Consider the following 27,718-nt stretch of genomic DNA (forward strand, 5'->3'; position numbering starts at 1 on the left):
CCCTGCCTCGAAAAAACAAACAACAACAACAAAAACAAAACAAAAGAAAAAAGAAGTCAATATAGAAAGTATTATAAGTTGGGTGGCGGTACACACCTTTAATGCTAGCATTTGGGAGGCAGAGGCAGGTAGGTAGGTCTCTGTGAATCTGAGGCCAGCTTGGTCTACAAAAAGATTTCCTGGACAGGCAGAACAGTTACACAGAGAAATCCTGCCTCAAAAATAAATAAATAAAATAAATTTAAACAACATGGTTACAGTGGTTAGCAAGAGGTTGGTCTGGAGACAAAAACAAAAGCTTTTGAGGACTGTGTGACAGTACAACTCTTAATCTCAGGAGGATGGCCGGGCTGTGGTGGCCCACGCCTTTAATCCAAGCACTTGGGAGGCAGAGGCAGGAGGATCTCTGTGAGTTCAAGACCACCCTGGTCTACAGGAGATAGTTCCAGGACAGGCTCCAAAGCTACAAAGAAACCCTGTCTCAAAAAAAAAAAAACAACAACAAAACAAAACCAAAAATCTAAGGAGGTTGATGTCAGAGGATCTTATATTTGGATGAGTTCCATAGCAAGTTTTAGCCAGGCTGTTCTAGATATTAAAACTCGGTCTCAAACAAACAAAACTATTTACTGCTGTTTGAGTTTTAAAAAAATGAGAAGCATTATATTTACATGTATTTACATTTTTGACATCTCGAATAGGGGAACTGAAATTACTTTAAAAATGCCATTCCTGAATTACAAACTGAAAGTGTCTACTATTCTAAAGTAGGAAATCAGGAAGGATAGATTGAAGGTGTTACTTCCTTTGAAATGGGTGTGGGCGGTCCCCTTTCTACATTTCAGAGAGCTCGAGCCCTGGCTTAAATGGCTCGAATTTCAATGATCTGTGAATTGGAAAAGCACTGTTTCACAAGCAGGTAGGCTATAAAAGTTATACACATTATATATATTAAATAGCTATTTTATGCTTTACGGATAATTTGTTTTTACTCACACTGGAGGAAAGGGCTTTGGTGCAAACGAAACGCTTTTTGGCTGTGAAATTCCGGAATCACTCATATGTTTTCATCCGAAAAAACAATAATCCTTTCCTACCACCTCACTCCCCACCCCCTCACCCCCGGCGCGGGAGGATGAATAAACTTATAATACTGGCAGTATAATGGCCATCCCATAACTATGAAATGAAAGTTTCATGTATATTTAGTATTTGACCGTTGGATAGAAAAGCACTCAGATTAAAACGGCAAAAACGAAGCACTTCGGTCCAGGGCAGTCTCCTCTACCTAATTCCTTTCTCAACCACACCTATCCGGCCACTGCGGGTCTCAGAGGTTGACTTCCAGGACCTGACGACGGGTCGCCGCTCTTAGGTCCCGGAAGACCACTGCCGGAGCCTGCCCCGTGGCCGTCGCGCCGGTCCCCTGCCGTGCCGCCAGCAGAGTCCCCCGCCCGCAGAAATTCCTCCCGGCTTCAAATGTCCCCAGGGGGCACCGAAGCTCGTCTCGCCAACAACAGTAAGCGTTCAGGCCCGGGCGCCCAAGTGCGCCCGACTCCGGGAAGCCGGAAGGCCCGCGGGCTAGAAGGAGGGAGAGCCGCGAAGCGGGAAGCACAAGGCGCGCGTCCCCGAGGACGCGGGCGCGACGGAAGGAAGCGGGGGCGCGCACGCGCGCCGAGTCACGGGGGGGGGGAGGGCGGGGGCGGAGCAGGCGGGCGGGGGCGGGGCCGAGAGGCGAAGGCGGGAAGAGGGCGCCCTGGAGTCCAGCCGAGTCCGGGGAGGGCGTCGACGCCGAGGGGGCGGGGCCAGGCGAGGCGGGGACGCGCTCGCGGGCTGGGAAGGCGGGGGCGCGGCGCTGGCGAGAGCGTGCCCGGTCCCCGCCCCTGTTTCCCACTCTTCCTTCCACCTCCGACCGGCCGGAGCTGCGGAGCGGCTCCGCTCGCCGGTTCCCGGAGCTGCCGCTTGCTTTTCCCCCCACCCCCGCCCGCGGCGAGCCCGTCAATCCCCGCACGACGCGCTCCTCCATCTGGGCCATGGATGGGTAAGTGCCGGGTGGCCGCTCGGGGGCTGCGCTGGCCTCGTTTCCTTTTCGGCGTCGCGTCCCGCCGAGGCCGGGGAGCAGGGCGCGGCGCCGGTTAGCGGAGGAGCTGCCCGGGGCCGAGCCCGACGGCAGGGACCCGGGGGGCGCTGGGGTCCGTCCGCCGCAGTCTCCGGTTCCTGCGCGCGACGCCCCCGTCACGTCCGCCCCTCGCAGCCTCGGGGCGCTCTGGGGAAGCGGAGACGAGCCGGAGCCGGGGTGCCGGGCCAGCCTCCCCACACTTCCTCTCAGAAAATGGTGCGCGGCGCTGGCGGGGGCGGAGGCTGAGGCGGCCGCGGCGCTCGGGGAGTTGCTGTTTACCGGCGGGGTGGGGCGCGCGGCGGAGCTTTCCCCGGCGGCGGGCCCGGGCGAGCGGCGACAGCCGTCTGGGCGGCGACCGGGTCTCGAACCGCGGTCGCGTGTGGGTCTCGGGACCCAGCGAGCTCTCCTGACTTGCGCTGGGAGATACGTTAACCATTTCTAAATACCGAGCGTCTGCACTTCGTCACCGGGGACGCTTCCTCCTCGCCCGCGTCCCCCCCCCCCCCCCCCGCAACTTCGTGAATTCGCCGCGGGCGATAATCAGATATTGTGTAAACGCAGTTTTCCGGACTCTTTGAACTGCTCCGTTTAAATGGGGTCCGTGGCTAAAATTAGAGGAAAACAGGACTTACAATCACCCTTTCCGAGTTGATAATTTCTCCTGGAACTCGGAGACGTGGGGCAGGACCTGATGTATTTTATTAAAAGTGTTAATTGAAAGATTTTAGTAAGTTGGGGTTCCGATATAGTGTTGCTCATCAATATAAATTCTCCAAGTCTATTAGATATTCCACCTCCTTTTATTTATTTAGTTCCTAGGCGTTTGAGTTGTTCCTTAACCTCTTCCCCCTGCCGACTTTTGACAAGATTTTTGTAAACTGCTGGATGGTGGAGCATATTACCTGTTTTTCAGTTAAAAGAAAAAAAAAAAGCACATAACTTACTTTTCGGTGAAAGCCATTTAACAGGTTGCCGCGTATTTGATTATTGCTTGCTACGTACTTCAGAGAAGATACTAGAATCTTCCAACAGTTTTTTGCCCTGCTTAGGTTTCGTTTATCTTAGTTTCACAATATCGTGATATGCACTATGTCATTTGAATGCAGATTGCATGCTGCTGCAGATATCAAAGTGCAATTTTAGATTTGATTTATGGTTGTGATGTTCTTGAAAGGATTCCCGTTTAATGGAGGTTACTTCGTGAAAGCCTCTTCCTCCTTGAGCATTGACGTCTCTTTACCTGGCCAATTCATTTGAAATCGTGAAATCGTTTCGGTGATTTATGCCATAACGCCCTAATGTCAGTCAGGAAGGGCTGGGAAATTATCATCTTCAAAAGGTTCGACTTCGGGTTTGGGGAGACAAGTTAGCTTTTTGTGCCGTGAGATTTACAGTTAAAAGGCTTGACTTCGCTTCTTTCTTGAGTGTGAAATGCAAACCCCTCCTCCACTGCCCGCTCAGGGGTGGGGGTGGCGGAGTAGGAATAGTCAACCTTACTCAGCAACGTGCTTATCTGATGCAGAACTTTAATTGCAAAGACTTTTAGTCGTCATTTGCTACTAACTACGTCTTGTTAAAAATCACCTCTTTATTTGGCACACAAAGTAATAGGTTTCATTACTATATTTCATACATATATATATCATGGCACTTTCCTGTCTTTTCTCCACACTCACCTTCCCAAACTTACTCCTGCTAATAGTTTTTAAGAACCTTGACATGCGTGTGGTATTAAAGCTAAGAAAGCACTGATGCAGATAGACGAGGAAAAACGTTTGCTTTTTTAAAAAGTATAACTTACCAGTTATTGGGTTTAAATTTTAGAAAAATAATACAAGTTTCAGAACTGTACAAGGGAAAATATATGGTTATTGTTTAAAACATTGAAGTTTATACCACTTGATGCAGAGATAGTTGCATATCTTTAGGAAATTATGACATTATTGATTAGTAACATAATACAGAACTTATTTAGCAGTTATGAACTTCTAACTGAAGATGTAGAAGAGATTAATTTTTGTATAGAATAATAACTGTATTGGGCTTTTTACACTCTTAAGGTGTGTAAAATTTCTGACTACGTGGATTGTGCTCTAGGCAAGCCAACATTTTCTCCTTGAGTGCCTTCTTTCTGTGTGTATGTGTGTGAGTGTGTGTGTGTGTCTTCATTTTCACCTAGGAGGAATAATACCTTTGTACTCAAAACATAGTATTAATGTTTAACTTTTTTTTAAAGCAAATCTTGCAATAAAATTTGTGTGAAATGTGATGTTTGTATTTATTCTAGCTATGGGAGACAGTTATAAGAATATTTTGGTGAGTTTTTGGGGTGGTAAGAAGTAGGTTTCCAAGATGGTTTTCATGTTTCTAAACTCCAGGCCCAGGCTTTGTTTATTTAAAGCTTTATGGTTTGGTCACTCATCTCAGGGACTTTAAATGAATGAACTTTGGTGGTTTTAGTCTTGGTTTGGATTTGTCAAAGTGAGATGAAGAAAGACATGCTTATTGTATTGATGCACAACTGTACGTTCCTGCACATTAGAGAGTAATTTTTTTTTCTTGCACTGAGGTGTCGAGGCTTTGCTTTCGAACTCTGCTGTTGCTACGCTGTCCATTGATTTTTCCTTATTAACATTTCACAGTTCATCGTTTTTTTTCGTTATATATTATTATGATGCTTTTCCTTTTTCTTTAATCTTACCTGTCTTTTAAAACTTGTTCTCTAACTTTGTTTTCCATTTTCTCTTTACTTTTTCCATACAGTGTTGTTACAGATCTTATAGCAGTCGGTTTAAAGGTAGGACTCTTTTACTATCCTTTCATAATCATTTTTGTATTTTAATTTTGACATCTCCCCAAATGGTGAAATAATTTCACCTGTTCACAAAATTGTCTTTTGTTCTGTGTGGTGATAATCTTTACTTTTAACTCCAAAATTAAGTAGACCCGTGGCTAATTTTGGATTTTATGTACCTTTTAGGAGGAACTATAGTAAAATTAAAAAAAAAAACATGTAAAGTTTAACTTAACTGTCAGGATTGTATTTTTTGTTTGGCTTTGTGGTTAAAATTATCCCAGACTCTGATTTATTTTTCTAATGAGTCTTTTTTTAAAAAAATCTTTTGTAGTTGTACTTAGAAATAATAAAATAACAATGCCTGTTTTTTTTGTGTGCCAACTGTGTGCCATGTGCTTTACATGTATTCTGAGGAATCATAATATTCCTTAAAGACAGGTCATTACTATTCTGATTTTAGGGATGAAAAAGCAAGTTGAGGAAGTTTGTTCAAGATGTGATGTTCTGGTATTCAAATGCTTGTCTTCCCTTTCTGAAGATTTTTTCATTATACCTCATTGCTAACAACAGAGGCCTCTATCTAAAAGGTGGCCATCTAGGGAACTCAATATTTTGTAGTAATGCTTTTTCTAAGTTACAAGTCTTTAGTTATACCAGAGTCCTCTCATTACTGTATTAAAAAAATACAAATCAAGTAAACAGTGCTCCTCAGTATGTGACTTTTACAATATAATTGTCTGGGAGCCGCAGAGATGGCTCAGCTGTTAAGAGTACTCACTGCTCTTGCAGATGACCCAGGTTCTGTTGACAGCACCTGTATGGTGACTCAACTCCTAACTCCAGGTGCACATGCATACCCAGGTGCATACACATACATGAAAATTTTAGAATAAATAAAATAATAAAAGATAACAGTCATAAAATTTCCTTTATTACTTTGGTATTTGATACTGATTTAGGAAATCTAGTTCTGTAGGCCACACAGTGCAGATTACTGTAGAAAGTAGAATGAAGTACTTAACCTTGCATACATCTTAAATAAGCCAGGTTCATTTATATAGTCGTTTGATTACTTTCGAGTCTATTTTGTTAAAGCACAAATCCCGCCACTGTCGCACTGTTTCTGTACACTCTGCTAGCCAGTTCCATGTTTCTGTTTCTTTATACTTACTAGATCTGATGGTGGCGCTTACAGTTGTTACTTCTTAAAAAATAAGCAAGGCAAGAAGCAGCAGCATTTAGCATGGGATGTCTGAGCTGAGCATATTGGAAACTGTTGTACTGTCTTTTGGGTTTGGGCAGAGTTGATCTGCTTTGGCAAGCTTTGTGTATATGTTTATGAATAGGAAATAAATGGAGGGAGTCTTCTGGAACTACCCCCTCCATACATATATTGTCTCATTTGAGAGTGATACTCAGATTCGAAATTAAGTCCTTAACTGTGTCTGAAGGTGCCTGTGGGAGAAGAGACATTTAAATAAATTGTTTTGGTCTTTAAAGATGTGATTTATGATTCTAGTTTTTTATCTGGCATATAAGTACAGCAGACATTTTAAAAAGTTACCACTTAAATGTTAAAGAATTATGCTTGAAGAACCCATGTTTTTATTATTGTGAAAACACATGCATAATAAAGGAAAGAAAATTTAAATGTTATGCCTAGGAGCCAGATGTGAATATAGGGTATGGTTTTCTGTCTATATTTTGAAGTGCTTTGAAAGCAACAACTCTAAAGAGATAATAAGCTGATTAGTTGATTCAACAGGCAGCCTGAATATGTGTGTGTTTTAAATATTCAATATTTATTAAAATACTGTGATCATGCTATAAAATCATTCAATATATGTACCTATAGTGGCATTTCATTTGTATTTTAATAAATAAAACTTGCCTGAAGATCAGAAAAGTAAAACAGCTCACCACTGACTGTTACCTTGACCTTCTTTTGTTTTTAGAGATGGTTTCTCTGTGTAGCCTTGGCTGTCCTGGAACTGCCTTTGTAGACCAGGCTGGCTTTAAACTCATAGAGATCCACCGCCCAGTTGTTATTTGTACTTTTTGGCAGAATTGTTCTTCCTTTGATCTCACCAGAGAAGTTTAGTTTTTACCAAATAATGAACCACTAAGGCTTGCATTTCATGTAGAGTATATGAAAGATAAGCCAGCTTTTGCTTCCTCTGTGTGCTGTCTGAATATAACACAATTAATGACTTTAGTTAGTAGTAAGGATGAAATTTGGGTTGTATTCCCTAAGTTTACTTTTCTGGATTAAAAAAAATATTTAAAATTATTTTAAAATTTATTTCATGTATGTGTTCTTCCTGTGCATGTTATGTATATGTTGCATGTATGTCTGGTGTCCATGGAGGTCAGAGAGGGCAGTCTGGAACTGAAGTCAGAGTGATTGTGAGCTACTGGAGTCTGAACCTGAGTGCTCTCTTCAGCCCCCGGAAGTTATTTAGGTTTTGGAAAAGACAATTAAAAATATTGTTAAACATAAAATTATTTTAGCAAAGGGAAACTAGTTGGGTTTAGGATGCATCCATCACAAAGGAAAACATTGCTGATGTTTTTTTACTATTCTATTTCCCAGTCTGATGTATTATAATCTCAAAAGATGGCTGATGCATGAATAATGTCGAATACTTTTAAGTGGAAGACATGTTTACATTGTCAGGTGTTTAGAATTCATATCATGGTATGTACTTGGATGTTCTTTGCAGGGTATTAATTTTTGTACCTTGGCCAGATTAAAAGATTATGTTTTTGAACTCAATCATGAAACATTTTTGTTTTTGGGTTGTTGAGACAGAATCTTGGAATCTTGCTTGGTTAACCAAGCTGGACTTGAACCTTCTTTAGTTTCCCAATGGCTGGAGTCACAGAAATGCACTACCATGGCTGGCTATCTATGTGTGTGTGTATGTCTATATAAAACACACACACACACACACATAATTGAGAAGCGATAAGCAATGAGTTCTTATGAAGGCACAATCTGGTGATATGACACACATTTCAAGGATTTTATTATACCACATAAATCAGTGTCAGCATTGTATGTAATTGCTTTTTTGCGTGCCAAAGTACATTTTAAATTTCCAGCTTGTGCTTCATTAGTACTAGCTGGCTAGTATTCAGAATCTTAAACCACATTTCCTGTATTCCTTGTTATTTTGTCTTCCATATTAACTGTCATAGTCCTTTTTAGGTGATCATCCTATCTTTAGGTGGGTCATTGAGAATAGAAAAACACATGCTTAAGAAGGACTGTAAATGGCTTCCAATAGTTACCAAGCCTCCTATGTAGAAAAGAACAATATAGCAGAATGAAATTAATTTTGAGGGTCAGTTTTCTTCATGCTTGTCATTGGGGGCTCACAAGCAGCAGCCCATGAGCATGTCCTGCTTGCCCCGTTTCTGTACGTAGTTTTATTGGAGCATAGCCATGCTTATTTGTTTCCATATTGCCTGTGGTTACTTTCACATTACAGTTGTAGAGCTAAGTAGTGGTCACAGTCTGCAAAGCATAATATATTCACCCTCTGGCCCTTCACAGGAAGTGTTTGCTTACTGATGTACATCACTCTTGGAAACGCAGGCCTTGGCTGCAAGTTCTTACCCTTTAAAAATGAGGTGTCATTTATGTAGAGAGCAGTTCAGTAACCTTTGACAGTTTTAACACTTAACCAAATTGAGAGAATGCCGTTCTAAAACATCCCTGTTATCTCAGTTCAGACACAGTCTAGGCAACTGTTCTGATTTTATGATTTCTGTTAACGTGGATTGGTTTTACCTGTTTTTATATGAATAGATTCATAGAGCATAAACTTTATGGTTATGATAGTTTTTTATTTAGCAAAATGATTTTTTGACTTTATCTGTGTTGTTTAATAGTAGGAATTCTATGTGGCTGTCCATCTTTTATCTGTATTTTATTGTGTCTTAAAATTTGTTCGCATGTTGGTGGGCACTTGGGTTCTTTCCAGTTTGGAAATATTGCCAATAAAGCTTCTGTGAAGCCGGGCGGTGGTGGCGCACGCCTTTAATCCCAGCACTCGGGAGGCAGAGGCAGGCGGATCTCTGTGAGTTCGAGACCAGCCTGGTCTACAAGAGCTGGTTCCAGGACAGGCTCCAAAGCCACAGAGAAACCCTGTCTCGAAAAACCAAAAAAAAAAAAAAAAAAGCTTCTGTGAATGGGTGTTTATGTGTTTAGCATGCTGTTATATCTTTCTTCTGAGCCCAGGAATGAAAATGCAACTAAAAGGTGATGGGGCATGCATGTTTTAACAAAAACTGTTTAATAGTGTTTGGATCTTGAATGTTCCCTAAAGGTCTGTATGTTAAAGGCTCACTCTGTGGGGTAGCATTTTGGGGAATTAATAGAGCCTACTAGGAAGGAGGTTTAAGGAGGTTTAGTCTCCTGAGAAGGTTTTAGGTTTCCGTGAGATTGTGGGATGCTGGCACTTTCCTCTTTCCCACTACTTTCTGGCCTTTAGGTGAACTGTTTGTCTATTATGCACACACTGCCATTTCTACCTTGCCTTCTCACTAGGGACCCAAAACAGTAGTACATCTGCTTGATCTTAGACCAGAACCTCCAGACTATCAACTGAACAAACTTCTCTTGTAAGTTAGTTGTCCCAGGTATTTCATTATAGTGATGGAAGCGCCTACTCATGAGCTGTTGAGCCATTTCCTAAAATGTCTGTACTTACACAGCCTGCTTTATATCAGAGGTCACATCTATGGCCATACTTCCTTGAATGTGCCTGATGGCCCAGTTTCCTCTATAGAGCTCAGGTTGTCTCTCATCCTTTGTAACCCTTGGTGCTGCTGGATTTTACTTTTAGATGGCTCTAAAGGTCATAGCCGAATAATTAGTATCAGTAATATTTCATTATACTTGGAATTTTGTTATTGATTTGATAACTGTAGTGAAATTTATTAGTACCCTTTTATGTGCTATCTAGTGGTTAATTTTTTTAAAGATTTTATATGAGTGTTTTGACTGTGTGCTTGATGCCTTGGAGGCCAGAAGAGGTCATCAGATTCTCTAGAACTAAAGTTGCAGAAAGTTATGAATCTTCATGTTGGTACTGGGAGTTGAACCCTAGAGTAACAAGTGGTCAGTCCTTGAGCCATCTTTCTAGGCCATCTGTTAAGTCTTCAATGTTTCATTTTGTTCCTTTCTTTTCCGTCTTGTTCCCTCTTTCCCTTCCTTCCTTTCTCTTTATAGCCCTAGCTGTCCTAAAATTAGTTCTGTAGATCAGGCTGGCCTCTACCTGTCTCTGCCTCATGAGTGCTGGAATTAAAGATTTGTGCTGCCACCACCACCACCACTGGCTCTTCAGTGTTTCTTATAGACAAAATATAGCTTTTAAAAATCACAATTACTTATGTATGTGCCACAGCATCCGAGTAGAGGTCAGAAGCATCCTGCTGGAGCTGATCTCACCCTCCAATCTGTTAAAATTACGTTGCTTTTCCCCTTCTCTTTCTTCCCTCCAGCTCCTCCCATTTATTCCCTTTTGCTTTCTCTCATATTCATGGGCTGTAATGTATTTTTTTTCTTCGCCTTTTGGACATTTTGGTTTTGTCTCTCTTACTCATTTGAAATTGTCACATGTTATTGGGTGCTTTGGGTTTTTATTATTTTTTTTTCCACTCAGTATTTCAGTTTGGGAAATTTTATTGAAATATCCTTATCTTTAAGCTCTGCAGTACTGGGGCTAGGCGTGCAATCTATGACTGAACTTATACTCATACATAGCCTCTATTGAAATACTTTGAAGTTTATTGATTTATTTCTTCAGTAATACCTAGTCCACTAATGAACCCATCACAGATTTTATTTTGTGTGTGTATACACTGTGGCATACATGTCGGGGTCAGAGAACAATTTGTGAGAGCTCATTCTTTCCCTTCCATCATATGGGACCCAGAGATGAACTCAAGTCATCAGGTTTGGTAGTGTTTTTACTCTTGGGACCGTCTTACCATCCAAAGATTTCTATTTGTTTTTTAGAAGATGTATTTCTTTATTATGTATACAGTGTTCTGCCTGCTTATATGCCTGCACGCCAGAAGAGGGCACCAGATCTATTACAGTTGGTTGTGTGGTTGTGAGTCACTATGTGGTTGCTGGGAATTGAACTCAGGACCTCTGCATGAGCAGCCATTGCTTTTAACCTATGTGCCATCTCTCCAGCCCTTTGTTTTTTGTTTGTTTTTTTGAGACAGGGTTTCCCAGTAGCTATGGAGCCAGTTCTGGAACTTGCTGTGTGGAACAGGCCGGCCTTGAACTCACAGAGATCTGCCTCCTGCCTAACCACCACCAGGCTAAGATTTCATTTTTAATACAGTATGTATCGATCTTTACTTCTTTCCATCAGGGTCTTAGTCTGTGACCCTAGAACTTTCTGTGTGGACCAGGCTAGCCTCAACTTCACATAAATCTACTTAATTCTGCCTCCTAAGTGCTGGGATTGTGGGCATGTACCATTGTACCTGGTCAGTATTTTCTTCTAATATTTTATTTCTTTTAGAATTTTTTTTTTCGAGACAGGGTTTCTCTGTGGTTTTGGAGCCTGTCCTGGAACTAGCTCTTGTAGACCAGGCTGGTCTCGAACTCACAGAGATCCGCCTACCTCTGCCTCCCAAGTGCTGGGATTAAAGGCGTGCACCACCACCGCCCGGCCTTTCTTTTAGAATTTACATATGTTTAAATTGTCTTTTTTTTTGTTTTTGTTTTTTTTTTGTTTTTCGAGACAGGGTTTCTCTGTAGCTTTGGTGCCAATCTCAGAACTAGCTCTTGTAGACCAGGCTGGCCTCGAACTCCCAGAGATCCGCCTGCCTCTGCCTCCCGAGTGCTGGGATTAAAGGCGTGCGCCACCACCGCCCGGCCTTTAAATTGTCTTTAATATATGTTTTCCACCTCGTTTTTAGTAGAGAACCTTATAACATTGGTCATAGCTATTTGAAATCTTTTTTTTCCGTTTTTTTTTTTTCAGGATAGCCTGGCCTCGACTCACAGAGATCCGCCTGCCTCTGCCTCCTAAGTGCTGGGATTAAAGGTATATGCCCACCACCAAGGGGTATTTGAAAACTTGTTATCTTAGTTTTAAAAATTTTTGTCCTAACTGGACATGGTGGGGTGTGCCTTCAGTACCAGCACTGGTTTGGGCAGGCCGGGGTAGACAATAGGGAAGTAGACCTCTTAAGTTTGATGCCAGCTACATCTACACAAAGAAACTCTGTCTCAAAAAAAATTTTTTTTTTCTCATGATTCTGTTCAGGGGCTTAATACCTACCTGTGTTTATATTTGTTTACCTCTTAAGGTAACTTTTACTTTGTGGAAAGGCAGATATATCAGAAGAGAAATTAGAGGCAAAAAAAGTCCTTGGAGTGACAAGTTCTATGCTGATCTGTCTAGGAATTGAGTTGGGTTTGGTATTTGCCTAACCAAAAGCTTCAGTTTCCCTGTTGTCCTTGTCTGAGTCTTTTTAGAGCCTGACCCTAAAGCTCTTTCAGCTGTAATCCGTTGCTGTGTAGCAGAGCCTGAGATGTAGGATCTTGAGAAGGGACACATTCGGAATGTCCTTAGTTTCAGCTTTTCATGGACCTCTTCTTGTTCTGTGCTGCCTTAAATTCCCCCACACCCCTGTAGTTAAGCCAGGAAGGCTTGCAGGGAATAGAATTTGAGGAACTGCCCTTTCTTCTTTGGATGGAGTAAAGATGTTTATACATTAGTGTAGGAATGCATTAGTCAGGGGTTTTTAAAGGAACCGAACGCATAGAATGAATACCTACACATGTATGTGTGTTTATTTGATTGGCTTAGAGACAATGGTCTGGGTAGTCCAGCAGTCTTATGACAGAAAGGTGGAGAATCTGCCATTTGTTCAGACCAGAAGCCTGTGTGCCTCTGCAGTCCCTGTTGGTGCTAGAGTTGGAGTGCATTACTACCTAGAAAGCTGCTGGTTTTCAGTCTCTGTTGCATTTAATACCGGCTATAGTGACAAGATAGATGAACTTGCCAGTAAGTGTGAAGGCAAGACTTAGATAGAAGAAAACTGCCTTTTTTTTTTTTTTGGCTCAGTTTAGGGTGTGTCTTCCTGCTTCAAATCAGATTAAGAAAAATCCTTTATAGGAGTGCCCAACAGCTTGATTTTTATAAGTATTCAAGGGCTGGGTGTGGTGCCTCATGCACATAGTACTTGGGAGGCAGAGACAGGAGGCTGAATTCAAGACCAATCTGGTCTACTTAGAGTTTTAGGTCAGCTAAGCCTACATTCTGAAATCCTGACTTAAAAGACAGCTGTGTGTCTGACTATGTAAAGGAAGATTTTCTCATTTATTTGTTGAAAAAATTTTCTAGACTGAATTATTAGGCACCATGATTGAAGTCAATTTACCATGTGTGAGTTGGGCTATTCTGCTCTATTTATTTGTGCTTATGTTAATATTACATGCTCCTAATATTAGCAGGTATGTAATATATCCCGAAATCATGTGGTGTAGATCCTCTAAACTGCTCCAACTGTTCTAGGATATTTAAATTTTATTTTAAAATTTACAGTGAGCTTATTTTCTACAAATGGGGTTAGACTACCTGGGTAACCATATGGAAATAAATGTATCTAAGCTGCTTACAGGAGAATTTGAGACTTACTTTAGACCTAGCCATAAAACTAATGTATAATAATGCCTATGTATACACACATATATATACACACACCATACATATGCATACACTAATGTAAATTCCATTTTTTAAAATTGTAAATTTAAGGAAAAAATCATAAGAATAATTGAAATAACTTGTATACTCCTTAACTATTTAGTTAGCCTAAAATCAATTTATTACAATATGGGGGGTGTGTGTGTGTGTCAAAGGACAACTTTGAGTCAGTTCTCTCCCTTTATGTGGGTTCTAGGAATGGAACTCAAGTGGGTCAGGCTTGAATCATTGATGGCTCTTGTCTTTACTTGCTGAGCCATCATCACCCCTCTTAGCGAACATTTTCCCATTTCCCCCATTCCGTGTCTGGCTCTTAACTTTCTTAAGGTGATTGCTAGTCTTTTAAACTGTAAAGCAGCCATGTCATTTTTCTTTCACAGTCAGTAGGTTTTGGATAGATTCTTTATAGTTTATTCCTCAGCTTTCCCACCTGGGAGCTGAGCCAGGGCTTCAAATGCTAGGCAAATACTATACCACCAATGTAAGTGTTGTTGTTGCTTGTTTGTTTTGTTTTTAATTTTATTTTGAGATGAGCTCTGTTTAAGGTACTGAAAATGGCTTTGAAGTTTCACAGAAGTGATTAATTACATTATTTTTAAGTACCTTATAATTTCTTTTTTTTGTTTTTCTTTTTAACCCATGACTTATTTAGTACTTTTAAAATTCTAATTTCTAAATACAATCTATTCTTTTGTTACTACTTCTAACTCATTCCTTCTCTTTTTCTTGCTTTTCTCCCTTTTTCTTCCTTTGTCTTTCTTCCTTTCTACTGTGTAGCCCCAGCAGCCTGGAGTACAATCCTCTTGTTTCACCTTCCTGAGTGCAGGCCTTGAAGCACTGTAGCCTGCTTATTGCTTATTTGGTCACAGAAAAATAATCTCAGTAGATCCTTTGGATGAAATTGAGACTTCTTTAACAAACTAATACAGGAATTGGCAAACTGGGAACAAAGAGCTAAATAGAGCTCACTATCATTTATTTTTATATGTTTTGCAAACTAAATTAGTTTTTATACATCTAAGAGCTAAAAAATAAGATTAATATTTCATAACAAGAGAAAAATAGGTGAATTTTAAATCTTAGTGTCTACGTTTTACTGGACCAGAATGGCTCATTTCTGTGTTGTACATGGTTACCTTTTTTTCTTGCAGCAGCATAGCTGAATGGTTGGCCCAAGACTCTTTATTATCTGGCCCTTGACAGATAAGCTTACCAACCTGATACAATATCTGTGCTGCTCCACCTTCTTTGTGCAAGTGAGATAAATGCTCTCCCACTTAGTTAGAACTGAAGCCCAGAATGTCTGCTTTTGTAAATGTTTATTTCTAGCTAGGTGTCTGGTTCTATATTCAGTATCTGTTAGCACAGGTTATTGATATCATTTGTTTTTTCTTGATCTGTCTATGTATGTATGTGTCTACACACACACACACACACACAGAGAGAGAGAGAGAGAGAGAGAGAGAGAGAGAGAATTTTTTTCTTTTTCTTCTAGACAGAGTTTTACTGTGTAGCCCTAACTATTGTGGAAGTGCCTTTGTAGAACAGGCTGGCCTCAAACTCACAGAAATGCTCGGGCCTCTTGTCTTATTTGTATGTTCAGCTTATTAGTCTCTAAGGATTTATTAAAAGTTTGATTTTCATCTTTCTGTTTTGTATTGGCATTGTTTTCTTTGTGTTGCGACTTTACTTTTTGATGGTAAGTGCTTTTACAAGATACTCATTATTTTTGTGTGTTGGTGAGTATGAACGTGTGTATGCCTATGTGTGAGAGTTTGTATCTTTATTAGTTCTTTTCTAGATTGTGTTTATGTGTGTGTATGTGTGCTCCTGTGTGCATGAATTTTTGAGTGAAGGTGAGAGGTCTGTTGGATTTTTTTCCCCCAAGTTGCTTCCTACCATTCATTTATTCGTTCATTCTCTCTCTCTCTGTCTCTGTCTCTCTGTCTCTCTCTGTCTATGGTTTTTTTGAGGCAGGGTTTCTCTGTGTAGTTCTGAAACTCGCTCACTCTGTAGACCAGGCTGGCCTCGAACTGGCTTTTGCCTCCCAAGTGTCCCTTATTTTTCAGTTTTAACTTTGTGTGTGTGTGTGTGTGTGTGTGTATTGTACCTGTGCGCTCACACTCACATGTGGAGGTCAGAGAATAACTGTGGAGTTCTTTCTAGGTTCCTACCTTTATGTGGAGTCTGGGGATGATAGAATGCAAACTGCCATGCTTGGGAGGCTAATACCTTTACCAGATGAGCTGTCTCACCAGCCCCACTTTGGCAGGGTCTCTCTGAACCTGGAATTTACTGACTGTGCTATTGTGGTGGACTGGCCAGTCAGGAAGTCCTAAGGATTCTTCTGTTTCTACCTCTTCAGCAGAGGGAGTATAGTAATGTGCTTTTTTAAAGAAATTGTCTGTCTGTCTGTCTGTCTGTCTATCTATCTATTTATTTATTTTGCGTTTATCTATGTGCACTACTTGGATACTCATGGAGGCCAGAACTGGAAGGTTGAACTGCCATATGAGCGCTGGAACTTGAACCCAGGACCTCTGGAAGAGCAACCTGTGCTCCTAACTGTGGAACCATCTCTCCAGTTCCCATTTCTGTCTTTCTTGAGTCACCTATTGCCTTTGGCTTTCTCTTTTGACTTGAATGATTTTTTTTTCCCAACAAAATGAACATGTGTTTGTATGGCAGGTCTTCTGAGGCTTTGTATACTTGAGGGTTTTTTTTTTTTTTTAAAGCAACAAAATTTATTTTAAAAGCATCCTTTCACTGAGTCTTCTGGTTCTTCAGCCTTAGTCTGTAGCCATTTGTCTGTGTCACCCTCACATAAAGTGCTTGAAGTTGTCCTGCTTCCTCTGGGTTTTTTCTTTTAGCGTCTTAATTTCTGGAACCCATATATTCCTCTAGCTTTTGAAAATATCTATACAGTTAAATTTGAGCATAAGAGTAAGCCATTCATATTAATTTCATGCTATAGACCAAAGACCAGGTGCTTAGCTAGCATCAATAATATGAAAGACTACCACCCAAATAAGTTCTTTTATCATGAAATTGCAAAGTTCCCTGGATGAGGATGTGATTCTGAAGAATCCAGGAAGAAAGAAGTCAATTTTAAATAAGTGAATGTCTGGTTAGACTGCCAGTTGGACTGGAAACTTAGCAGCCACGTTACATACTCCATGAAAACAGTAACACCTTATAATTTTCTTGAGAAATAATTTAACCCAATACTGTAAGTCAGATGATCCTGTTTATATGTGTGGAGTTCTCACATTGGCACTGGCGTAGAAACTTGGCTGTGTTGACGTTAGGGATGTGCCTAAACAAGATGAAAAAGCAAACTAAGAACAAGGAGAAAAAGGTTTTAAAAAAATGTTGAGCCATCCCAGAAGAGCAGAGAAAAGACTTAGGTAGACATCTGTCCAGAATGCTTAGAAAGCCATCACTCTAGACTTGTGCAAGGAGATTCTGGTGGAATGACTACTGTTATGGAAAGCTTGAAACAAAAATTGGTATGATATAGGATAAGATTATAAACAAAACCAAAAGTAAAGTCTTTAAGGATGTCATGGAAATCCAAACAATTGGGGTAAGGAAATTGTGGTTGTTAATGGACCATGTTACACTATGACACGATGTTATGCAGTTAGTGGGACTACAGTAGTGCACTTGACCTTAAATCTAGGAACTTTTTTGTTTGTTTTTGTTGTCATGTAGCTGTAAGATTGTGACATTGGACCACAGAATAGAAAATGAACTGTATCAGGACTGGGATTCCTTAATAATAATAATAATGACATAGTTATAGAAGTGCTATTTCTTTTTCTTTTGTTTTTCAAGACAGGGTTTCTTTGTAGCTTTGGAGCCTGTCCTGGAACTAGCTCTTGTGGACCAGGCTGGCCTCGAACTCACAGAGATCCACTTGCCTCTGCCTCCCAAGTGCTGGGATTAAAGGAGTGCGCCACCACCACCCGGCTAAAAGTGATATTTCTTGATTTTCGACTTTGAGTCACCCTTTAGTCACCATAGGAATGGGCAGAGCCCAGTGTGCTATGATTGCAGGGCAGAATGTGACAATTATAATAAAAGGGATAGACTGGTGGAAAGGGGTGGGGAGATTGCTACCTTTAATAGCTTTCTCTTTCACAATGGCATCAAGAAGTAATGTTGAATTGACAAATAAGCAATAAAGATATATATTAAAGTTAAGAGGTGGCTAGGTGTGGTAGGGCACACCTGTTACCCTATGATTTGGGAGGCAGAGGCAGGAGGATTGTCAATTTGAGAATTGCCAACCTGTGTAGAAAGTTCCACAGCAAGACCCTATGTGAAAAAAAAGTCTATTCCATGAAATACTTGAAGTGTTTGCAAATATTAGGAAAGAGATAGATATCTAGGTCTAATAGGTTCAAAAGAGTCTTTAGATTTGGCCTTCTTTTCTTTCTTTCTTTCTTTCTTTCTTTCTTTCTTTCTTTCTTTCTTTCTTTCTTTCTTTCTTTCTTTCGGATTCTTCCCAAGGCTTATAGTAAATCCGTCAAAAGTATGAGGTAAAGAGAATTCTTTTTAAATTTTTAAATAGCAAGTAAAAAGGTGTTAAGTTAGCTTGTGCATTTAGTTTAGTGGTAGAGCACTTGCCTGGCATTCACAAAGGCCTGAATTTGATCCCAGCACCACAAAAAACCAAAAATATAATGAAGGGAAGAGCTATTAATCTCAAAATAGATGTCTCTGGGAAAAACCATATAGACTAGAATCAAATGGATGATATATATTCAAAATCCTGGGGTGCGATAGAAAGGAGCAACCAAGATTACTGTACCTACTAGAATTATTCTTTAGAATTGAAGAAGAAACACTTTCCAAGACAACAAAAGCCAAGGGAATGACTATCACCAGAGTAGCTGCAATAAATGAAAATGTAAAAAAAGTATGAAATGATGCTCAAAAGAATCAATTAGAGAAAACTACCAAAGAATGAAGGAATCGAAACAACCAAAAGTATTTTAACAGAATATCAAGATTTTTTTTTTTTTTGAGATAGGGTTTTTTTCTATGTACTCCTGACTGTCCTGGGACTCACTATGTAGGCCAGGCTGGCCTCAGACTCTAGGAGATCTGCCTGCCTCTGCCTCTCAAGTGCTGGGATTTAAGGCATGTGCCACTTTGCCCAGCAAAAACATGTTTTATTAGTAACAACCTTGGATGTAAATGGACTCAGTTTTCAGCTAAAAGATACAACTATCTTTTATATGCTGCCTGAGAGAAACCCAGTTCATTATTGAAGATACATAAACCAAAAATGAAAGGATTAAAAACAATTCCCCACAAGCAGAAACCAAAAGTGAGTAGAGAAAATATACATTAAATAAAAAAAAATTTTTGAAAAGAGGTTACTCTGGGCATACATGCAGACAGAATATGTATACATAATAAATAAATTTTAAAAAAAGAGGTTACTCTGTAATGATGAAGAGATGCAAGAATTGTCAACAAAACTAACAAATCTAGCTCAGCCGTACATTAATATTATACCTCCAATTGAAATAGGCTATATTCCAGGGATGTAAGGATGTCTCGGTGTATATAAACTGATAAATGTGGCACATGACATCAGTGTGTGTGTGATTGTGTGATTGTTTTTCAAGACATGGTTTCTCTGTGTAACTATCCTGGCTGTCCTGGGATTTGCTTTGTAGACCAGGCTGTCCATAAACTTACTGAGATCCACCTGCCTCTGCCTCCCAAATGCTGGGATTAAAGGCATGCGCCACCACTGCCCAACAAAACAAATTTTCTGTTCTACAAAGTTTCACAAAGGGTTAATTCATTGGCTAGAAACTTTGCTTTGTTTGGAGGTAGTACTTGGATATTAATTGCAATATTTTAAGATTCTGTTCATATGAAGAAAAGTTAGAATTCTAGAGAATTAAGAATTTTTGATAGATCCTAGAATTTCATGTGCACATTAGGTATGATCTGAAATTTAGATCTGGTTATTTTCAAAATCTTGCATGTTACTTAGTGGCTTTTTCTCAGTTGTACAGATTGTCTTTTAATCACATTTTTTCACTTGAATTGCAAATAAAACCAGTTCCTGTCAGATTTGATAATGGAACATTTTATTTATACTACTTAATCACAATATTTCTTTGCTTTGTTGTCCCTGTATATTTAATTGTTTTCAGTAGGTGGGAGCATTAATAATTGATACTTGTGCCAAATGAAGCTGATTTGTGTGTTGACTTAGAGCATTAACAAGTCCACAGGAAATTGCTGGACTTATGTAAACTGATCATGTGTTTCTAAGGAGACTGTTGATGCAGCGCTAACCTCCCTCCCACACCTGTCACATAATGGCTTCATTTTTCAACCTGTTAAGACTTCCTTGGCAATACTGTTAATTGTTTATCCATGATACAGTCTTTTTCCTTCTATAAAACATTTTTGTCTTTTGAGTAGAGAACTGACTCCCTTACACACATTTACATCATACAAAGTAGTAGTAATAAACCTAACACAAGATAACACTGAGTGTATTCTTAGTGATTGACCTCTTAATATTTGAGATTACATTATTACCTCTGTATAACCTTAGCATGCACTGATAAAGATTTATTCTGTTGTTGATGGCACTTGGTTGTTTCCTGCCACTCTAATATGAGTAATGCCCTGGGGATAGCCTTACATCTAAGTGCGCATAAGTAAGCATCTCTTGAGTCTGCATAGGGGTAGGTCACAGGGATCCTTTAGATGTTCATATGTTTGCTATTCATAGGTTGGATAGTGTTAAAAGTTGTACCCATTAAATCACATGCAGTTAAAGTTCCATTTAATTCTAAGTTTTGGTTTTTTGTTCCACCTTACCAATGCTCCATTTTGCCACCTTTCTTCACATGATGGTTTCTGTTAGGGTCTTAACATGTTCCTGAAAAACAAATAAGATTAGACTTGTTTTCCCATATTGATTGCGTATAATGTTAGAGAAATACTTCTTGTTCATTTCCAGCGTGGGTGGATTTACTTATTCTTGTGCTGGAAATTGGGCTGCTAGAGTAGACTTCCTTCTATGTTGTCATTACTGAGTGAAAGCAAAGAAAACAGACAGCAGCAACAATAACGACAAAAAAGCTTGGCAAAAAGATTAGCCAATGCTTGTGTGAAATATGCGTCATGTTCATACTGTAGAGGCCAAATGTCAGTGAGTCGGGAAGTTTGTTCTCCTACTGCAGGTATCACAAGAATGGAGGGTTGGCAATCCTTTCACAGGAAAGGATGGTGGTCCCAGTCTACTGCCGCATGGTGAGATGCTGCTCACTTGTCATCTCTTGTTTCTTGTGTTTTATGGGTATACATCCTTTTGATTATTCACATACATAGTGTGCCATTATCATGTTTCCTTTCACTTTTTCTTCTACTGTAAACACAAAAATGATTTTAAAGTCTGTATTTGTATTATTTTTTTTTTGCTTTTTTGGGGGGTTGCTGTTTTGTTTTGAGACAGTTTGACCGTGTTCTTTGGTCTGGAACTTGTGGTCCTCCTGCCTGAACCTCTTAAGGGCTAAGGTTATAGGCACATACCTAGCTATTCTTTGTTTCCTGTCTGAGAAATAGTGTCTCACTCCACAATCACAAAGTTATTCCTTTATCTTCTGGAGTTTTCATCATTTTTCTCTTTATTATTTTAGCTTACAATCTACATAAACTTTTTTTTGACATTTAGACACAATCATCTTTAGACTATTCTTTGAAAGGGTTGCTCAGATTATAACGAGAATTTCAGAACAGTTTCCACACGCTGTGAGTGAAGAAAAATGCGTAATTGTGAAAAGCAGAGAAGGGAGATTGAATCACCATGCATTAGGAAGAGGAACAAAAAGAAGGGTTCCCATGCCCATCTTTGTGGTACTAATACAGATTTAGATACAGGAAGCATGGTGTTGGGTGGGGCAAGAGCTAAAAGCTAAGCACTGCTGATCAAGGTGTGGATTGTTTGTTTATTGTCTCTTTTTCTGGTTCTGCAAGGTGGTCAAAAAGGAGCTCTTATTACAGTAAGGGACAAGCTGGTTCTCAGATAATTAGTCATGCTCCAGGGTGCTGCCTCGCTGTTAATGGACAGTACCCTCATTTGTGAGGTTCTGTTCTTTGTGGAATCCATGGTGACTGCAGGTTTAGGACACTGATTTGAGGCCTTTCGACACTTGTGGGAGGCCGGAGGAGGGTCCTGGAATAGGACATTATAAGATGCCTCTCAGGTACTCTTCTTTATTCCTTCCGCCTCAAAGTGAAATCAGAGGTTAGATATTGCCTACTCCTGGGTAGTGATTAACACGCTCATGTGCGGAGTTAAGGAGTGTAGTTGGGAAGTGAAGGGAGACTTACCAGGATTTCCCCTTGCTCTTCGTTACTTCGTGGGCCCAAGTGAGGAGTCAGGTCCGGTCCCGGTCCCCGTCCCCCCCCCCCCCCCCCCCCCGTCCTCCCCCACAGGGTTTCTCTGTAGCTTTGGAGCCTGTCCTGGAACTAGCTCTTGTAGACCAGGCTGGTCTCGAACTCACAGAGATCCGCCTGCCTCTGCCTCCCAAGTGCTGGGATTAAAGGTGTGCACCACTAACACCTGGCTTGAGTCAGTGTTTTTTTTTTTTTTTTTTTTTTTTAAGCAAAGGCAAGTTTATAAGAACTTTTTTTTCTTTTTACCAAACCAGTTCTATTTTTGACATGAAACATAGTGATACTAAAGACACATGTATGTAACACAAGGCAGAGGAAGGTAGATCTCTGTGAGTTTGAGGCTAGCCCTTTCTATAGAACTAGTTCCAGGATAGCCAAGGTTACACAAAGAAAATACCAAAAAGAAAAAAAAAACAACCCATGTTGGATACATTAGATTACCACTATATTTTAAACTCAAAACTTTAACAGCAAACTGCAAAGTTAATCCATAATTATCAGACCAGAAACCCATAATAATACCTTTATTTCATACATTTGGCTTTAAGTAAGGCACATACTGGTCTTTTGGATGAGTTGGGATTTGAAATTTTTTCATCCTGTTTTGTTTTTTAATTCTTTTTTTTTTGTGTGTGTGTGTCTTCTATAAACTTGAGTAAAAGAGCTGAGGATAGTAATTTCTGGGTGTTTAAAACAAGAATTGTTAGGACAGGCTCCAAAGCCACAGCGAAACCCTGTCTCGAAAAAAACAAAGAAAAAAAATAATAATTAAAAAAACCCAAGAATTGTTTAAATAATTGTGTTTGTAGTAATGCAGAAGCCAACGTGTTTGTTGTAGGGGCTGGAGAGCTAGCTTTGTATCTAAGAGTTTTTACAGAAAACCAAAATTTGGTTTCCAGCATCCACACTGAGCAGCTCACAATCACCTGTAACTCCATTCCAGGGAATCCAACTCCTTCAGGCCTCCTTGGGCTACCCTCTACTCCCACAGCATACATACATACACACATACACACACACACACACACACACACACATCAAAACTAAAAATAAATATTTGTGGTAGTATTACTCTAAAATTTATAGTTATTTGATGATTAAGTTCTGTTATCCAGTGAGCCAAAATAACTTATTCTTAAAAATTCATCAAGATGAACAATTTTGATCCATTTGAAATAGATTAGTTTTGACTTTTTACTACATATTTGTTACCCTTTTATAACCTTGGATATAATTAGGATTGTACTGAAAAGAATTATTGGATGGATACATTTTAGTGCTGAGAGTTGAGTTGTGTAAGTAGGACAGAACTCTTGCTTGGACAGGCACTATGGCTCTTCCTGCAATCTCTGCACTCAGAAGACTGAGGCAAGAGGATAGAGAGATCACCATTTGGCCTTAAGACTCAGAAAAACCAAGGTCTGGGGCTGTGACTGAGTGAGTGGTCGGAGGTTTTCCTCTCAGGCCAATACCCAGCACCAGGAGACAGACTTCTCTTACCATAAAGAAATACAATTTTGAAAACAGATTTGCTTAAGATATAATATACACTTTCAGTTACAGTGGCATGCACATTTAATCCCAGAACTCAGAGGCAGAGGCAGCTTTGAGTTTGAAGCCAGCCTGGTCTACAGAGCAAGTTCAGGCCAGCCAGGGCTATACAGAGAAACCCTGTCTTGAAAAACCAAAAAAAAAAAAAAAAAAAAAAAAAAAAAACCAAAAAAAAAAAAGCAGGGGTGGGGATTTGGGGATTGTACCACCCGCCTGTACTACGTGACAGTACGGTACTACTCCTGTATTGCTTCGCCTGCACTACAGGACCATTCGCGAGCCGGGCAAGGGCCTGGAGATTTAAACACACAAAGACACACAGAGGCACGGGTCATCCTTGAAACAGGAATGCCCCCTTTATTGTGTCCAGGGGCAGCTTATATAAGGATCCTTGACTGATAGCCATGCCCCAGCCAAACGCACCAGAAACCACTCTCCTGCCATCAGGAATTCCTGAAGGTCTCATGCTTAGAGCAGCTGCAAGCATAACACATTGTTTACAAGAAATTCAGGATTCAAGAAATTCTGGGGGTTCACAGCTCCCAACAGGGGATAAATGGTGTATATCAAAGATAGTTTTTAGGATTGATGGTATGGAAACCAGTAATTACAAAATTTTGGATATAAAATGTGTTCTGTAGCCCTATTTTTAGAAATGTGTATTGAAAAATCAGGATTCTTAGAATGTATAAATTATTTGCATGTAAATATATTTTATAAAAAACTTTGTCATAAAGTAGTCTCCAACATACAATTTAGTACTTGAGACATAATGTTTGGACAGTTGTAATTGGTCAGAAGCATTTGCAAAATTAATGCCCCCACTGTTTTTCTCTCCCCCCATGACTACACTGAGCATCTGCTGTAATTTTTCTTTATTGCAGTTTGTTTCCAACTGTCTTTTAAAGTATCTTTATGTTTAATATAAAATAATACTGTTATTAATTGAGCACTAATTTTGCTTTTCAGCGGGGATCTGATGAGCTTCTTTCTCCTGGTGTCATTAACGGACCTTCTACCATGAACAATTCTACTCCTTCTGCAGGTGTGTATGGTAAGTTTTGTTCCCCCTTCCCCCATGTTTTCTTTCTGTGAATTTTTTCATTGTTCTTATTTGCCAATGTTTACAGTAGAAAGTGTAATTTTTACTCACTGACAAATGAAAGAGTCAGTTAAGGGGAAAAGATGGTATTTGTTAGACATTTATGAATGGGTCCACCATGTTTTAATCTACCAAAAAATTAATTAGAAAGATTTTGTAGGCAGAGAATATGTTAATATGAACATGTGAACAGAGTGATGCGGGAGTTGAGACTAAAGCCAGCTTTGTAAATTCGCTCACATTGGAGTCACCGGAGAAGAGGCCGGGGAGATGAATATAGTTTAGTGCATAAGTGCTTGCTGTGCAATCTGAGGGCCTGCTTTGATTGCAGTACCCATGCAAAGGCGGTCACTGACCCGTCTATAACCCAGTGTTGTGGTGTGAGGGGTAGAGAACAGCGAATCCTTGGGGCTTGCTGGCCAGCCAGTCTAGCCAAAACAGGGAGCTCTAGGTTTAGTGAGAGACCCTGTCTCAAAAAGTAAGATGAAGAGTGATAGAGGAAGATTCCTACAAGTCAAGCCCTGGCCACTGTCAGGATGCATTGCACATGCCTGTCATCATTCAGCGAGTCTAGCGCAGTGAAAGATACTGCGCACGTTCAGGTTGGGTCTTCCCACTTCAGTAAGCTGCTTTGGAAAGCCTTCCTAGACAACACCCAAGGGTTTACCTCTCAGATGATTCTAAGTGTCTAAAGTTGACAGTCAGGATCAACTAGCACACTCAGGATAACTTGGAAGCACTGAAAATCTGCAAACGGCCTGACTTACCTTTGAAGTTTCTATGTGAGGGATATTTTACCTTTGTTTTTAGAGCTCCTAGGTGGTGCATCTGAGGCCCAGACAGGCTTAAGCACTGTTACTGAAATTTTCATTTTCCTTCCCGGGAGTGCCATCTCCCCAGAGAGTTGCCTACTCCTGGGATTCTTGTTGAATTTGTATAAGTCCAGCACACCTGTCTTGTTTGGTGTTAGCTTCTATATTTGCCAATTTTTTTTTTCTCAAGAAAATGCTGGTTTTGATTAGAATAATTTTTTAATTCACTCATTTTGCCTTCTCCAATTTGTTGTGCAATCTGAGGGCCTGACTTAGATTGCAGTACCCATGTAGAGGCTGTCACTGCTGTCTGTAACCCAGTGTTGCGGCATGAGGGGAGGAGGAGAAAAAGAACTCTTGGGACTCCATTGGGTATTCTGTTTTGGAGTTTATAGTTTTCATTTCTCTATATCTTGCGGTGGGGAGGGGGAAGGTGATGGGTTGTTGCTAGGGATCTAATCTAGTCCTTGTAAATGCTGGGCAGGCCCTATTTATCTAACTTTGTTTGATTCTTGCATCTCTTATGCAAGAAAGTCCTAGATTTTCAGAGCACTGTGTCCTGGAGGGGAAGAGAGGGTGTGTGTGTGGGGGGGGAGTGGTGGCAGGGTAGTTAAATTAGCAGTGTCTTGATTTTTGTTATGATTTCCATTTGGTAATAATGTAGAATAAACATTTTTTTCTTCATCCTGGAAATTAGACCCAAGACCTTTCATATATTAGGGTGAAGTTGTATCTCTAGCACCAAAGAAACCTCTGAAAAATGATAACTTAATTTTTTGTAATAGCTCAAATTCAAGTTTGTCCCAACTTGTGATTTCTCTGCCTCTGCATCCAGAATGCTTTCACAGGCATTCACCACCATTGCTTACTTGGGACACTGTGAGCGTGACCCACAGCTCCCTGATACGCTAGCTGCAGGGTGTCTCAAACTCTTCTCCAGCCTCCATGGACATCCACATGTGACAGTAACACCAATATTTTCATTTTAGTATTACAGCAAACCTTTTTTTTTTTTTTTTTTTTTTTTTGGTAAATTTCATCCATGTCTCAGGAAGCCGAGACAGGAGGATTTTTAATTCAGTGACAGTAAGTTCCCAGGCCAGGCTTCACTATAAAATTCTGTGCTACCTCAACATGATGATAATAACAATTTTTGTCCTTAATGTTGAACTTATAAAGCTGAATTTAAATATAGTAGGTGGAATTACTCCTCTAATGTTAAGTTGGGTTCCATTGAAAAGATTTAGATGTATATCAGTATTGTGTAATAACTGATTTTCTAAAGTTAGCAAACAATGACAAACCTGAACTATAACCCCAGTTCTTTTTTTAATTTATTTATTAAAGATTTTTGTCTCTTCCCCGCCACCGCCTCCTGGTGTGGGTGGTGGGAACTGAACTCGGGTCCTTTGGGAAGAGCATCAGCATGAGGTCTTAGTCTGTCTAGCCTTGTGTTCTACTACTTGATTTGGCTGCTGATTATGTAAGTCTATTTATTTATGGAATTATGATAATAGCAATATTAAAACCCATCATATGAATACAGTTAAAATGAAAGCTATAGAGAAATACTTTGATTGATACAGTTATGAGTTGTAATAAATGTACACAAGATGAGCACAGTATATACAAGGTTGAATGTGTGTGTGATTAAGACTCTTCCTTTCCTTTCAAAACAGAATCCCCAAATTATTACTAGATTTGCAATCTAGAATAAAATCCAGCCCCCCAAACTGGAAGGTCCCTGGAAAAAAGAAGATTGACAAGGATGAAGTGAATTCCTCTTCACTTAGGAATTAAAAGGAGTGGCCTTGTTAGAGGAAGTTTATCTCTGGGAGGGTGGGGGTTCCGAAGCCCAGCCAGTCTCAGTGTCAGTCTCTCTCAGTCAGTTGACTAGGATGTAGCTCTCAGCCACTTCTCCAGCATCATGTGTGCTGCCGTGCTCCCAAACATGATGGTAATGCCTCTGGAACTGCAAGCAAGCCCTCAAATGCTTTATTTTGTAAGAGTTGCCTTGGCTATGGTGTCGCTCCACAGCAATAGAACAGTGACTAAGAAGTGATGAGTGCTATTTTACAATTTAAGAAAGTAGACGTAAGTTATGAGAAGGTTGTATTAGAAAATCTGATTCCTAGTCAAGTCAAAAAATGT

At 40.0% G+C, this 27,718-nt stretch overlaps 1 protein-coding gene across 2 annotated transcripts in view; it reads left to right on the forward strand.

Annotated features, from left to right (window-relative positions):
- The first annotated feature begins 1,816 nt into the window (after window positions 1-1,816).
- Ptbp3 (polypyrimidine tract binding protein 3) overlaps window positions 1,817-27,718 on the forward strand; it is a 77,942-nt gene continuing 52,040 nt past the window's right edge. The window contains exons 1-3 of one of the 2 annotated variants that reach the window (XM_075967110.1): window positions 1,867-2,041; window positions 4,883-4,916; window positions 24,623-24,707. In XM_075967110.1, the coding sequence (XP_075823225.1) occupies window positions 2,034-2,041; window positions 4,883-4,916; window positions 24,623-24,707 (127 nt within the window). In that variant the 5' untranslated portion in view covers window positions 1,867-2,033. Of the gene's footprint in view, window positions 2,042-4,882; window positions 4,917-24,622; window positions 24,708-27,718 lie in introns of both variants that reach the window. The other variant, XM_075967111.1, reaches the window with a different exon arrangement.

This window comes from Microtus pennsylvanicus, chromosome 3, assembly GCF_037038515.1.
Source record: "Microtus pennsylvanicus isolate mMicPen1 chromosome 3, mMicPen1.hap1, whole genome shotgun sequence".
Lineage (NCBI taxonomy): Eukaryota > Metazoa > Chordata > Mammalia > Rodentia > Cricetidae > Microtus > Microtus pennsylvanicus.